Below are 15,398 nucleotides of genomic sequence, written 5' to 3'. Positions count from 1 at the left end.
AAATAGTAAGGTCTTCACCTGGCGCTGAAAAGATCACAACTTAGGTGCCAGGCGAGCCTCTCTGGGGAGGGCATTGGCACTGAGAAACTCCATTAAGCTCACTTTGAACCTGCACCAGCATAGCCAGGAGATTTCCCTTAATTACTGTCCACCTCTGTTCCCATTTCTTTTTTCACACGTGATACTACAATTAATTCAGAAGGCGATAGCATCACACTGTTGTTTCGTACTTACCACCCTTGCAATAAGTTCCATTTATATTCACATCACAGTTCAATCAAATCCTCAAACGGTATATCCTGTGCAAGTGTTCTCCTACCATCTTTTATCAAACAAACTTGCAGAAGGACCGAAACATAAGCTGATTGGCACTTTCAAAAAGTAGGATCAAATAATTTACTGCTGTAATTTGGTAGGAGCCAAACGGATGAAAAATTAAACAGGGTTAGGAACCCAAATGCTTATTGAACAGCAAAGTAGAATTGTTATTTCTCGCACAATGAAAGAAAAGATTTCCCATCTGAAAGACAAATAGAAAACCCTATCTTCCTTGTTGTTGTTGTTGTCGTCGTCGTCATTGCACAGCCCAACTGATGCCCAAACTCATCCTTTGCTATTTCGGATCTATAACAACTATTCTGCTAGATGGACAATCAAAGCAGTCCAAAGGGAGCCGTAACACTCTCCACCCCACTCTTTTGCTGCTATAGACAAACATGGTTACGTCTTTTGATAGCAGCCAGATTTAACTGTGAGGCAACAAAGAGTATCCGAGCGGTATACGGCACAATCCTAATCGCTCCCTTTGTGTCAGGGTCAGAAACGGAATAGGCACAGAGAAAGAATTAGCTTCTGACTGCTCAGAGAGGCCCTCCCTCCAAGGCAGCAGATGAGCCCAGTGAAGAACAAAGTCAGAAAACTTACCCCTTTTGAGATGCCCAATTCTGCCCCTGCTGTGTGACTAAGTGGCAAAATGCCCAGTCCTGAGAGCATACATTCAGTCTGGCATGTTTCCACAAGCATTAAATTCATTTGCAAACAGGAGAAAGCTTTGTTTCTGGATGCACTAAAAGTCTTCACCAATGGAAAGCGATTTAATAAAATGTACTGCTGCAATCTCATTGAACCTAGTGAAATTCTTTGTTTTCTTTTGTAAGTGTGTCTGATATGGGAGGCATAGGGTTGAACAGTATTTCTACAAAAGCAATTTTTAAAAATCCAAATAGATTATATCATACTTAGAAACATTACTTATTTTCTAAACATTGCTGCTGCTCTTTGAGCCTATCGCTTTTTTAAAAAATGTAAAATCTAAGAGGTGTGTGGGATGTTCAGAGATACAGAAGGAAGAGAAAGAAGTGTCTCATGCTTCCTGTTGCTACTTTTTTCAGTTATGTCTGAACTGGAACTTCTGTATCTTTTTCTGTAGTGAGAAATGCAGGCCTTGATGTGAATGCAAGTTGCACATCTTATAACAGGGTGGAGGGCAGAGACAGCAAAATACAAATTGCACTTTGGGTGTTATGAAGAAGCTTGGCAACAGGATATGCAAGGCATTTTGTGTTTTATATCACTGTATGTGGGTAATAAGTTTCACTTGATGCAATTCTCTTTTCTACACAACTCTTAAAAGTATAGGATCAGGGCCAGTGCCCCCCAACACTGACCTCATGCACGGCATTTATGCATGCACAAACACACACACTTCATTGAGGTGTTGTTGTTGTTTTAACATGGATGTAACCAATTCACAACACATGGACTGAATTGCAAGTTGCAGTTGGAAATCAGTACATTTCCAAGCTTGAGATGTGTTCCGCAAATCGAAACAAATGTGCCGGACAACATATACATATTTGAAAAATATACAAAGAAAGATGTGTCCATTTCCAAAATGTGCACAAATACATTTAGTCAATTGGTGCATGTGTCCAAAAATGTGTATGCTTAAAAGCATACACATTTCTGCAGGCTCTATTTTTAAAATTCATTCATTTATTATATATTTATAATAACAGGAGGACCCTTTGCATTTAATTGAAGATAGCTGGAACATCCAGCTATGGATGTAAAATGTATTAGCTACTGGTAACAGAAAAGAACTTAACAGACTTGGACTAGAATTTGAGATCATAGAAGAATTATCAGTGAAAAACAAACACTTCTTGTAAACCTAGAGTGCATACCTATGTACAATCCCCTATTATTGCAACTACCCATTGCAACTAAAGAATATATCGTTCCAAAACAAAGAATTGTTAAGTCTCCTCTACACTCCAGATTGCAAGCTCAGACTCAGCTAGAACACAGCTTTGAAACAGAGAGGTTAAAGGTCTCTATCACCTCTCCTCAGGTGAGTCCAACCACATGCATGACATCACCTAACTCCTGTTGCTGATCCTCTTTATCTTGTCCACCTTTGAATAGAATAATGAAATCGGATAAGACGTGTGGGTGCAAAAGAAAAAGAAAAAAGCTTCATTTTGTCGTAGTGATCATGCCCTATTGCACTTGACTATGCTCGGTAGTTTATGTTAAAGAAATCTAATGAGGTAAGAGAAAGTGGTGTTATACCAGCCATGCTCAGGCTTAAAAACAGGTATCATCCACATACATAAATATTTTATATTCACACTGTGACATTTAGACTGTAAATTTTATAACCTTTGTTTATTGTATTCTTAAGAGGAGTTATTGTTGGGGAAAATAAAAGGAGCCTTTTCTATGTTTCACACTATGATTTCACATTAACTTCCTCACATTATCCAACATCCTTTTACCACAACTAAATCCTGTTTGCTATTTCAGGATTACAATATTTAGCTCGCTGGTCAGATTTACTGCCTCAATTTTAAAACCTTGAATTAAAGGAGGTAAGTGTTTGTCTTTTTGAGGCATTACTACAATTGACATGTGACTCCATGGGAAATATCCTACATTTGGCACTAGTGCTAATGTAAATTACATAACATAAGTGACTTCCAGTGCAACACCAATGGGGCTGTTCACACAACATGCTAACCCACACTCAGAGGTTGATTGTGGGTTGTTGTTGAATTGTGGGTGTTCATTGAAATGTTGGTTTACGTATTTTTTGAACCCAGGACATTTTCCACAGGGTGGCTTTTTACCCATGCAAGGTGGGTTGTTAACCACATTGATCAACCCAATAACAAACCATGGGTTCTCAAGGTGCCTTGTTCTAGTGCATGGTTAACAAGCTGTGCTGCAGAAAATGTCCTGGGTTCAGACAACGCACTAACCCATGGTTCAACAAACAACGCATGGTTCAACAACAACCCAGTCAACATGTTTCTGGAGGAACCCCTTATGCCGGCAAACACTATTGGCACTGCACTTAAGGTCATTTACACTAGCACAATTTACATTGTGCTAGTGCTTAATAGGATACTGCCCCACGTGTTGGGTAGTTTCCTCAAATAATTGTTTCATTACATGCATCTGTTAAATGGATAATGACAATAGAATATTTTGATATACTGATTTTTTTAATGAAAATTCAGGCAGACCAGATGATTTACTATTGCATGTGTCCTGAGTGTCTGTGATCAGAACTTTCAACATGTAAAAGTATCAGACTGTGAATACATAAATTGAAATATCAGAATTGGGCTAAAAGATTCAACAAACACACCACTGCTGACTTTTACGTGTCAGTGGTCACATAAATAAAACATAGAAAACTATTTAGATATTGATATAAGTAAATGTAAAAAAATGTTTAGCTTTTTTAACAGTTTCATATAAATGAAATCCAACAACCACTCACTTGTTCTTCAAAGTTCATGTTTTCTAGGAACTTCTGGTTCATAGTCTCAGAAAATTTGTTGATGGCTCTTAGAAATACTCTAAAGAAAAATAATATTAAAAATGAATCCAGATATGCAATAGAATTTTATAATCTTTGACAGTATTGAAGCAGAACTAAAGATAAACTATGAATGATAAGTAGTCATGCACTCACAGAATACAAATTGCTTGCATATAATTAATAATACATTATACACAGGGAAATTATTTCTTTCAGTTTCTGTTTTGCAATATGTTCTAATTAGTACTTACCACACACAAAAAGGCCCATGTCTTTTTGGTCTACTGCACAATTACCATTTGTTCTTGTGAATATAGCATAATAATTCTTTCACAGTCAAGTCAAGTTGCTTCCCAAGACATAGTGATTCCCTTCTTTTCTTTTTACGGTTTAGGATTTTTTTTTAATTGATCAGCCAGGCAGAAATATCAACTTCTTCAGATTGACTCCTAGCTCATTTGAAATATCCTCCTACATAATGCCTTGAAATATGAAATACACACTGCTATTAAGTTATCCTATTTATTTACCAATTCTTTCCAACTGGGTATATGTGATCTAAATAAATTAATATAAACATTGTTTGTGCAAGACACACAACATGTAAACAACACTGCTTTCTGCAATTGCTCAAAAGATTAATATGGAAGTCAGAACAGAAACTACTGCTACTACTATACTCTTCTGGAAAAGACATGGCAGCTTATTAAGGTAATATATTTATATGCCGACCTTATTAATAGATGCTAGGGAATTCACATGTCACACTAGGCCACCCTGGGTTGTTTGTTTGCTTGCTAACCTGACAGACAATTGAGCGCTCTGAAGCTTGCTGTGGCTTTTTCCTCCCTTCAGTAACCCTCAATCTTCCAACTCCAGTAGGTGTCCCAGACACCTTTGCAGTGGAACTCCTTGTTTCCTTGATCCCTACATCAGCAACCTGTCTGCAATTGGTCTGCTCGAGTTCCTGAGCCCTTCTGAACGCAGTAACTCATTCACGAACTTTTAAAAACTTTATTTTTCTAGTTCTTGTGCAAGTTCTGCAATTATGATGTTTTACCATTCATTGCCAGTTATTTATATGTGATGTAACTTTTGTAAACCGCCCAGAGAGCTTCGGCTATGGGGCGGTATATAAACGTAATAAATAAATAAAAGTATTTGTGCTGTTTTAATGATGTTTGCCCTTAAAAAGTATGTGCTATGTGGAATTCACATACAAGGTTGGTAAGTATTTAGATCTAGTGGGACGGGGAGACAGTGAAGAGGATGAGAGGTGAATGCTGATTGACTGGTGGTTCAAATATCTGGATTGGTTGTTAGTAGTGAGGGGAAGGAGTTAAGGGTAGCCGTAGAGACTGTATCTGAGTGAGTTGGTCAGAGTTGGGTTCTGTTAGAATCTGGAGTTCAGTTCTGTTGGAGTCAGGGTTGAAGAAAGTTGAGAGAGTGTAGGAACAATGGCTGTTATTATTTTAGGAACAGAGTGATTGGGAGGAGGGAGTGCAATTTAGAGGGGTAGCGTAGGCAGGATTGCAATTGAATCTGAATGAAACAAACAAGCATTTGAACCTGATGAAACCATAAGCTTTGTAACTGCATAACCTTACTTATTGATAATTAAAGTTCTTTCTGTTTTGCAAACTGGAGTAGATTTTTGGAGTACCTGAAGTAGGGTTCAGTGTTCAATGGTGGCAGCGGTGAAGGTGTAGGGAAAATATAGAGTGCTGGGCTGGCTGCTGTGAGGCCAAAAAGGGTCAGTGAGTCACAGAGCCAGGGTGCAGCATTCTGATGACCCACTCCATAGTTGGGATCCTTTGATTTAATAAGAGAAATAAAGGAGGACCAAAGGGGGTGGCATCACAGCAATCCTATACACAATTACCAAAAAGTAATCACCACTGAATATAGTTGTACTTGCTCCTGAACAGCCGGTCTGCTATTTAGCCAATCATATGGATGTCCCCTTCTTGTCAATGGCCTTGTCAATTTCATCCTCCACTTTGGTGCTTTCCTTGCTAGTGAACATCTTTTCTTTTAAAGGGTGTTTTATGTACCACCAATTACACCCACCTGAAAAGCTGCTGCAGCCACTAGCTGTTTTTGACTCCCCACTCTGCCCCCCTTCATGATAGTCGCTTCCATCCACTGATCTCCATTGTTAGCTGTCAGACATTTTATAGATTGGTAAAGATATGCAAATTTCAAGGCAGAGCAGAGGTTGAGGAAGATCAGTAAAGCTATGCACATTTCAAAGAAACACAGTGAACGGATTGGTAAAGATATGCAAATTTCAAAGCTAAGTAATAAAGCAGAAGGGAAAATTAGGCAAATTTCATAGTCATGGACTTTTGAATACGTGCACTTGCACAAGACCCCCCCCCCCCCAAAAAAAAACATTTTAAAGAAAGGTTGCAAACATGTTTGGGATCCTCTCCAGTGTCCTTTCTTCTCAATTTTTACGGAAATATGGTGAAGGGCACCGAGATCACAATAAGCCATGCTGAACAGTCCAACAAGCCATGGGTTCTCCAGATGGCTTATTAATGAAAAACAAGCTACCCTTCAGAAATCACGCCATATTCAGATGTCATGATGATAACCCACCATGGGTCACCATTCTTGGTGGGTTGTTGTGTTGTGCAAACTTGGTGACTGTGTGACTACAGCCTCTTACCTAACACTGTTTTACAAGTTGCTCCTGAAATTCAGAGAAAAATTGGTAGCAGCTTTCAATCCAGTGCTAGGAGATGTAGCGAGGGGGGAAACTGGAAGGCTTGTTGCATGCACAAAAGTGCTCCTTAGATCCTGGGTACAATCTTTTAGTAAAGGAGCCATAATTTAATCCATTCACATTTACAGACATTAGTCGCTATGTTATTTTCCCTCTGGTGGCTCTTGAAAAATGTACATACACTCTCTATGGTAGCAGTTAGCACGCAATTAGCACACCATGACATATGTTTTCCTTGCAATACACACATTTTATTATGAGAGATCCCAACAAGGGACTGCACGATATTGCTTTTTGTTACTATGAGTGTTTTGCCTTGAGAGGGCTGGTTGTACCAAACTGTTTATCATTTCATGTGGTTGGCTTTACATGGACTAATACTGGGTTCCTAATTGTCCTTTACCAGTGAAACAGTAGTGGGCATGCCTTCAGTTACAGCTATATAAACCAGGGTAGCTTCCAGGTGCTCCACCCTGCCTTATTCACAGAATTTAACAGACACTCCAAATATCATCATCTCTACTTGTAATCCTCCCATGTTTACCCACTACTTCTTCGGTCTTTTTTCTTTCCTCAAAACATCCATTAAAGAGAAAAAGATGGAATAGCTAGACAATGTCTTTGGACTGGTAGTGCTAGGAGCCCTCCATCTGGAAACACCCGAGGTAGAGATTAATTGTGAGAGGACAAGAAGATATTGGCAGTCTGGAGGAAACTGCCATCAAATTTCTGGCTTGAGGGACTGTACTTTGGTTGAGTATCTCACTTAGGGTAAAATCCTATGTGCCCTAAGGGAGCATAGCGAGCATGGCTGGCTGGGGCAAGCTGGGAGTTGTAGGACGTTTTTCTGGCTAAACATGTAGAGATCATTTCCTTACATGTTTAATCTTTTGGAAACAAATGTTTTCTATTTACTACAACATTTCAAAAGTAACAAGGAAGTTGCTGGCTCTGCATTTGTTCCAAATTCACATTTTCCCTAAAATAGTTACTGCCTTGTTGCCACTTTTTGAGCTTTCCTTGGAAGTGCCCGGTGGTACTACTGCATAGGCTGCACCCTGTATGTTTTTTGTGATTTAGTTTAAATGTTTTTAATTGGTTTTAGACCCTTGTTGTCTAGCTTATGTGACTGACTTACGGTTGTAAGTCACCTTGTGAATCATTGCAGCAGAACATGGGAAATACTTCTTAAAATTAATGTAAGGGGAATCTTCTTGTGTGAGTCCCTAGGGATCTTAGCAACTTACAGTCTCAGTGGTAGAGCACTTGTTTTGCATGCAGAAGGTCCCAAATTCAATCCCCAGCATTTGCAGCTAAGGCTAGGAAAAAAATCTGCCTGAAACCTTAGCTGCTGTCAGTCAGTGTCAACAATACTTGGCTATATGAACCAGTGTTCTGACTCAGTATAAGATAGCTTCCTATGTTCTTAACCTGTGTGACGGAGGAAGGACTGTAATGGACATTTTCTTCTTATGTGTCCAAAATACTATGGAGGTGAGAAAGCTTGACAAACAAAGAGATACAAGTGCAAGGATGGTAAAAAGGTTAACTTTAGAAGAAGAGTGACAGGAGTACTTTGACAACAGTGAGACAATTCACCAATTTATGAGAAGAACATACTGTAAGACGGAATTGGGCACACAATATGACAGCCCATTATGAATGTGAAATTTTTCAGAGGCACAGATGTCTGATGTATGAACTTTGGCAGGACTTGTCATGTAGCCATCAAAGTGATGAAGTGATTTAATTTGAATTGACTGTTTCCTTGGTAGAGTAAAATGCTTCCTTATGAAACTCTTAATATCATATCATCTATTGCAAAGAGAATAGACTCTCACTTCAATATTTCTGTTGAAAGACCTACGCACTGAATCCATTCCCATAATTTGCTTCCTTCCACTGCGTCTTCACATATTGTAAAACTGATGTTTATCTACTGTTATAGTTTCTCTGCTATGAGCCATTAACTGGAGATACTGTAGTCCTAGGGTGCTTAGCGTTATCAAATTCACCTGAAGGAGAATTTAACCTTACAGATGTAAATGTAGTCTGTAACCCAAAAGAGCAGACTACCATACTACTCCACATTCCTTTTTAATGTACTCCAAGTTTTTATTTCAAAGCAAGAGCTTTTTAATGAGGAGAGGATGATTTTAAAAAGAAAAACACAATCTTTACTTTTTCACACAATGCGTTAAAATTCACTGCTGCATGGCAGCCACCATCTTGAACAGCTTGAAAAGGGGATTGAGCAAATTCATGGAGGCTAAGGCTATGAATGGCTACTAGTCATGATGGATATATATTCCTTCCAAGATTATGGTCAGTATGTTGAGTTGTTTGGAACATGAGCAGGAGGATGCTATTGCTCTCATGTCCTGCTTGTGGGCTTCCCATAGATATCTATCTGGCACGCTGTGGGAACAGAATTCTACACTAGAGAGGCCTTTGGTCTAAAAAGCAAAGCTCTTCTTATGCTCTTAAAGGTCAAAATTTTGAAAGGAGATAGTGCCAGACTTCTCCCTTGTATAAAAGCTTTCCACACATAGGAACGTTTTGATAATGAGACACCTAAAAACAAATAATCACCTGCATACAGAGGTGGTACTATGGAGGCCAAATGAATAAAAGAGCAGGGCTCCTGCACTTTTAATAGTTACACAGAAGTGTGTAAAGTGACCCAAGCATGACAGAGAGATTAAACACTGAGGAGTCTGGGTCTGATTCCAAATCAGGGAGGGATGATTTAGACTGGAAACCTCAAGGCCTGGGAACCTGGCACAGCCTGACTCTGCAACTGGTTCCAGTTGCAAGACAAGGTATCATGTCACACCCATGTTTTAATGCCCAAGAATATTCTGAGGAGGAAGGCAGGTAGGGTATGTCACCCAGGATGAGATGTCAAATCAAGGAGGTGGCACAGCTATGCATTTACCTGCGTTTACAGGTTTATTTATTTATTTATTTATTTATTTTATTGCATTTTTATACCGCCCAATAGCCAAAACAGTTGTCAGAAGGAGGACATTAACTAGGCCTGCCCTGGAAGTTAAGGTAGCTGATAAGTTCCTGCGGTGATCAATGCCTTTTATAATAGGATATCTACCAGGGCTGAATTCTCTTGGTCACTCTATGAACTCCTGTTTATGATAATTTGGTATTGTGTTTATCTTTTGCTAGGAACTGCAATGCTGAAAGGAATTTAGCTTAAGGTTGCCTTCCAGGAGTCAAGTTGAGGAGCCCCTACTGTAAAGAAGCCAATTGTTTGTGGTGTGGAGTTTAAGTCCTGCAAGCTATTTCACAAGTCTTTGGAATGCATATCTATGCAACCTGATCTATGGAAATCAAAGCCTGAATGCAAAAATGCCTCTCATGTTGAATTGCTTGAGGAGCCAAGCCTTGACAAAGTGGAAATTTCAACAAGAGTAGCTTGTCATGCAATTCCCTTTTCTATACAATAATTAAAGGTGGAGGAGAACTATCCTCTTCTGAATTTGGCCACTCTAGATGGCACAGTCTTTTGAGAGGACTATGCAAGGTACTCTTGCACATTTGAACTTGCATTCAGACTAGAGTGGGAGTTCTCAAGGAAATTCCCAACCACACCACCATGACTAGAACTTTAAGATGAGCCACTTGGTGAAACTTTGTCCTACTGAGTGAGTAGGGTAACTATATTAAGCAAACACCTTTACAAAAGAAGATGACAGCAGAACATATGTGGATAAGGCAGGAAAGAAAAGTGGAATGATCCCTACATTTTTACAACTACTTCATACATTTATATGGAGACATAATTGCTAGCCAAAACACTGTTGTCAAGACTTCACACTGTTGCTGTAAACATGCAAACTACAGCCCTGTGGGTCAGCCAGATAGCATGGTAACTTCACATGTCAATCCTCAATACTTTCTGGGATCATTGGGAGTGATGCAGGAGTTCATCATGTCATCTGGGGTGACCCATATGGTTGCCACCCGTATGTCCTGATCACTGTTTTATGGTAGTAACCACTTTGCTCTAATAATCTTTGAAATTGGCCCTTCCCTTTCCCAACCAAACTCCAATCCCATCTCAGAATTCCCCCCTCTTTGTGAAAAAATGTACCCAGTTCTATAGTTAGTGATGGTGCTAAAGATCATGGAGGGGAGGGGCTATAGCTCAGTGGGACAGTACATGATTTCCATGCAGAAGGTCTCCACTCAATCCCTGGATCACCAGGTAGGGATACAAAAGACCTCTGTCTGAAACCCTGGAGAGCTACCACCAATCAGAGTAAACAATATTGAGCTAGATGGATCAATGGTCTGACTCAGTTGTTACCGAATGTGCTCCTCTTAGATACATACAAACTTGCACACATTCTACAAGACATGCATTCACTAAAAAAAAAGAAGAAGAAGCAAACATTGTCAATAAGATGTCTGTCTATGGCAAGGGAAGCAACTCAAAATGATACACACACATACGTACACAAACTTCAGAGAGACTCAGATGGTGCATTACAAACACAAATTTAAAATGCACAAGTTGATTTGGGACAATTAACTCGGTAGAGCTATTGAAATTCAAATGCAAGTCTAATAAAACTTCAAGCCTTCAATGAGTACGGATATTTTGGAGAAATTAGCTGAGCTTTCATGGAGCGTGGGGCTCTGAAGGCTAAACTAGGCTGCTGTCTTATGTCTAATGCTCAAGAGGAGGGGTTTGTTGGGATGAGAAGTCGAAAGGAGGAGATTGGGAGATCAGGAGTCTCTCACATGCTTGAGAAGGAAAAAGAAAAGTTTGGAGATGAGCGGAGAGAGCAGAAAGGAGAAGAGGAGTTACCTTGTTGTGTGATGATGCAATCAGGTTGGCTGGTTCCCAATACACAGACCCCTAGCACGAAGGGAGGCGGAAAGGTGACTATGCAAAGCTGCAAACACACTCAATTGCTTTTTTAGCACTTTGCGCCTTTCCTCTTCTAACAGTGTGTTAGAAGAGGACTCAAAATATGTTTTGAGCCCTGTGCAGAAGAGGGCTCAAAACATGTTGTGCATCACTTCTCCAGGGCTATTTGTCTTGGTAGCAATGGCTTGAAGCGGAAATGGGGTGGGGGGCAGATCAAAGAGAAGCAGGCGTGTCGGCCTCAATCCCTGCCACTCAAACATCAGGGCAGACTGCACAAAAGTGCCAGAGGTTCTGACCAAATCTGGGTTAAAACGAGAGAAAAGAATGAGGAATGGGGTGAAGTTGCAGGCTACCACCAGGGAGCCCTCCAATGGTAGCCATGCAGCACAGGGAACTGATGCTTGAGAAACAACACCTAACCCAACCCCCTTTGGGCATACACAGATAGCCAGGCTATCTTATGTGTATCATATTAAACCCGTTCCAAATTCAGGGAAAACTCCTGATTTCTATAAAAGGTGTGTTCAAATAAAAAGGTATTGTTCCTATTAAAGGTGTGTTAAACTGTATAAGTATTTGCCGTGATTTTATTCTAAGCCACTTTAGGACCCATTTTACAGCCAAAAAGCAAAGTATAAATACTTCATAAATAAATATAAAAGAGCTACTTCCGGAACAATCCTATGCATGTCTTCTCAGAAGTAAATGCCACTGAGTTCAATGAGCCTTAGGCCAAAGCTAGACCTAAGGTTTATCCCTGGATCGTCCAGGGGTCAAACCTGTTCATCTAGGTGACACAGGGGATCCAGTGCTCAGGCAGGGGCGAACCCTGGATGATCCCAGGATAAACCTTAGGTCTAGCTGTGGCCTTACTCTCAGGTATGTTTTTATAGAGTTATAGCCTTGAGCTCATGCAAGAGATTCAGACTAGCCCAATGGAATTTGTAGGCTTCCTTCCTCTCTTTGAACAGCCATGTCATAAACTGCCTTTGAAATGCCCCTCAATTTCAAAAGCAGTTTACCATGTGACTGTTTGAGAAAAACAAGCCTAAAACTACTTTCATGATTCTTTGGATCCTGCCCCTGATTTCCAGTACGTAGCAAATCAAAGAATGTCTTGCAGTACTTCAGAGCTTTACATACTTCTTTATAAAGGGGGAACATAGCTGATTATATATCAAGAGAAGATGACAAATGCTTTCTGTGAATTGTACTATTTGTCCTCCATTTCCCCCCCCCCCCCCCGCTGAAATATGAAAGTCTATTACATATTTGTTTTCCTTGGGGCAAAGCATCCACTGTGATAAGAGCATAAAGGATTACAAGCCAATACAAATACGTTTCACTTTCATCTTCCCTGAGCTTTGTTCAGATACGGTAAATGCAAAAGGATACTGCCTTTACACTTGACTCTGCTATTGAAAAAATATTGGAAGAGATAAAGAAAGTGCTGAGCTTGCAGTGCTAACTTTAATTTTTCACCTTGAGGCACGCAGACAGAGAGAGGCGGGCCACATGAGAGTCTGTTGTGCAGACGGAGGCAATAAGCTTACTACCTCAAAGCAACTATTGGAATACTACGAAAGAGCTTTATAGTGAATCAGCAAATTATACCTCAAAGTCAGACGCAAAATACTGTCTTCCGGACGCCACATTCTTTGCAAATGAAGGGCTTGTGCAGATGTAAAATCAGATGTATTTAATTTTTAAAAAGAAAAATCTGTGGACGCTTTGTAGGTATATAGATTTTTTCTAAACATTCCAAAGAGTGAGCACGCAGGTTCATATATAAAATTATACCATGTAAATGGGATTAGAAACTTCAGCTACACATGGTTTAAAGCTTTATTTATAAGGACTGATTCATACTTCACATTTTGATCAGTTGGAGAGATCATCTATATGCAGAAAGTAGTATACTCTCACATACCAGGCTTTTATTCTGTAAGAACTATTTACTGAGTGATAAATGAGGGATCAGTGCAATACTATCACACAATCATGGAAAACATACAACTCTTTCTAACTGACAGGGTGCCTGCCTTTCCCCTCCTGTTTCTCTCTGACAAAATTGCCACTGCAGAAACCACTTGCTATGCAACTTCCCTCACTGCAATAGAACTGATGTACTCAAAAGGAAGACAAAGAGGACAAGAACCTGGAGAACTGGGGGGGGGGGGGAAACTCATGACGAAAATCTGTGAGTGGGTGGAAAAGGCAGAAAGGCTCTGTGATGTTCAGCTGCCTTATATGGTGTAAATGTAAATATATGTACAAAGTTATTGTTTATATTATGTATAAGGTTCAGGAAATAACCTCAAGGTACTTGCAATATGTAGAGGGGGGTTGAATGCCTGCGTGTTGATTGGATGGTTGAGAGGGAGTGCAGATTGGCTGAGTAAGAGTGGGAGGAGCTAGAGAAATGTATCTATATATAGTTAAGTAAGTGAAGGGGGTGAGGTGAGCCTGTGTAGTATGAGAAGGAGAATCTGTAGGTAAGTTGGAAGAAGTGTCAGTGTGAGATGAGTCAGTAGAATATGAGAGTTTGAGTGTTATGAGAAGGGAGTGAGAGGGGGAGTGTGTGGGTTAGAATTCTGTGAAGTGAAGGTAGAAGTGGGTTAGAAAGAAATGGATGGTTTATATGAGAGAAGTGGATGATTTTAGTAGTCTGTAGTGGAAGCTTGTAATAAAGAAGTAACTGAAACCAATACGCTTTGAACCTTGTAACCATATGCATTTGAACCTAGGAAACAATTAAGCTTATACACACAATTACTTGAGTTTATTTATTTATTTATTAAATTTATATACTACTCCATAGCCGAAGCTCTCTGGGCAGATTACAAAATAAATTTCAATTATATTTACAAACAACTGGTGTGGTCTGTGGAGGTGTCTGAGAACAAAACAATAAATGGTGGCAGCGGAATGGAAAAATGAGGGCTAGGTTGCTGGGCTGTGGAGCTGTGGGGATTGAAGAAGAGTCGAGACAGGAGCAGCAGCAGTAGACTTAAACCCTCAAACACGTCATTAGCACATGGGATTGAAGTGGTCCTGGGTGCTAGCGGCGTGGATAGTCCTGTCAGGTGCTTGTGGGTGTCTCAGGTGAAGTTGAGATGACACAGGGGGGCAGGGTGTCACAGGCTCCTTCTAGGATACTCTTAACGGAGGGCGTGGTGAGATATGGGGAACTTGTCCATGACTGTTCCAGATTTTACATGGGACAGTGAACCAGAGCCAGCACAAAATCTCCTGCCCCAGAGGCAGGAGAGCAGATGCACGTCTCTGCTGCATCTCTCCCCCCCTCACCGCGTCTCCCCAACACACCACGCTGGTCAGAAGGGTGAAATCAGGGTCCCTTTTGTCCAACATGTTCCGATCATATGAAATAGAGTGGTGAGAAAAAGTTTGTGAACCCTAAGGATAATTATGGAAGTTCCACAGTTTTACCATGATAGCCTTTGTGAATCAAAACCAATCCTTCTCTAAATATCCAATAGGGTTCATATGAACAAATTTGGTGTCTTGCAAAATAAAACAATATATAAATTAGGCAAACAATGAGTATTTAAGAGTCAGGGCTTGTGCAAAACTAAGTGAACCCCTGGTTGCATCAGCTCAATTAAAGGAAATAATCAGAATCACGTATTTAAATAATTAGGCAGATCTTCAAGGGTGAATTTGGGAGGCCCCACCCTATAGAAGGATCAGAAACTTTATGAGTTATGTCTTCCCTGTACAATCGTGTGGAAACATATCATGCCATGATCAAAAGACATCTCTGAGGACCTCAGAAAAAGTTATTGCTGCTCATCAGTCTAGAAAGGATTACAAAACCTCTTCTAAGGATTTGGAGCTCCATCAGTCCACTGTCAGACAGATTGTCTACACATGGAGAAGGTTCAAGACCACAGTCATTCTACCAAGGAGCGATCATCTAC

At 40.1% G+C, this 15,398-nt stretch overlaps 1 protein-coding gene across 1 annotated transcript in view; it reads right to left on the bottom strand.

Moving 5' to 3' along the window:
• The window catches only part of DOCK2 (dedicator of cytokinesis 2), a 317,141-nt gene that overhangs the window by 77,874 nt on the left and 223,869 nt on the right, over nt 1-15,398 (bottom strand). Inside the window, exon 30 of the mRNA XM_063120569.1 lies at nt 3,791-3,869. Within this exon, the coding sequence (XP_062976639.1) occupies nt 3,791-3,869 (79 nt within the window). The remainder of the gene's footprint in view (nt 1-3,790; nt 3,870-15,398) is intronic.

Source organism: Elgaria multicarinata, chromosome 3 (assembly GCF_023053635.1).
Source record: "Elgaria multicarinata webbii isolate HBS135686 ecotype San Diego chromosome 3, rElgMul1.1.pri, whole genome shotgun sequence".
Taxonomy (NCBI): domain Eukaryota; kingdom Metazoa; phylum Chordata; class Lepidosauria; order Squamata; family Anguidae; genus Elgaria; species Elgaria multicarinata.
Note: the sequence above shows the minus strand (reverse complement) of the source record. Positions and strands in the feature narration are given on the sequence as shown.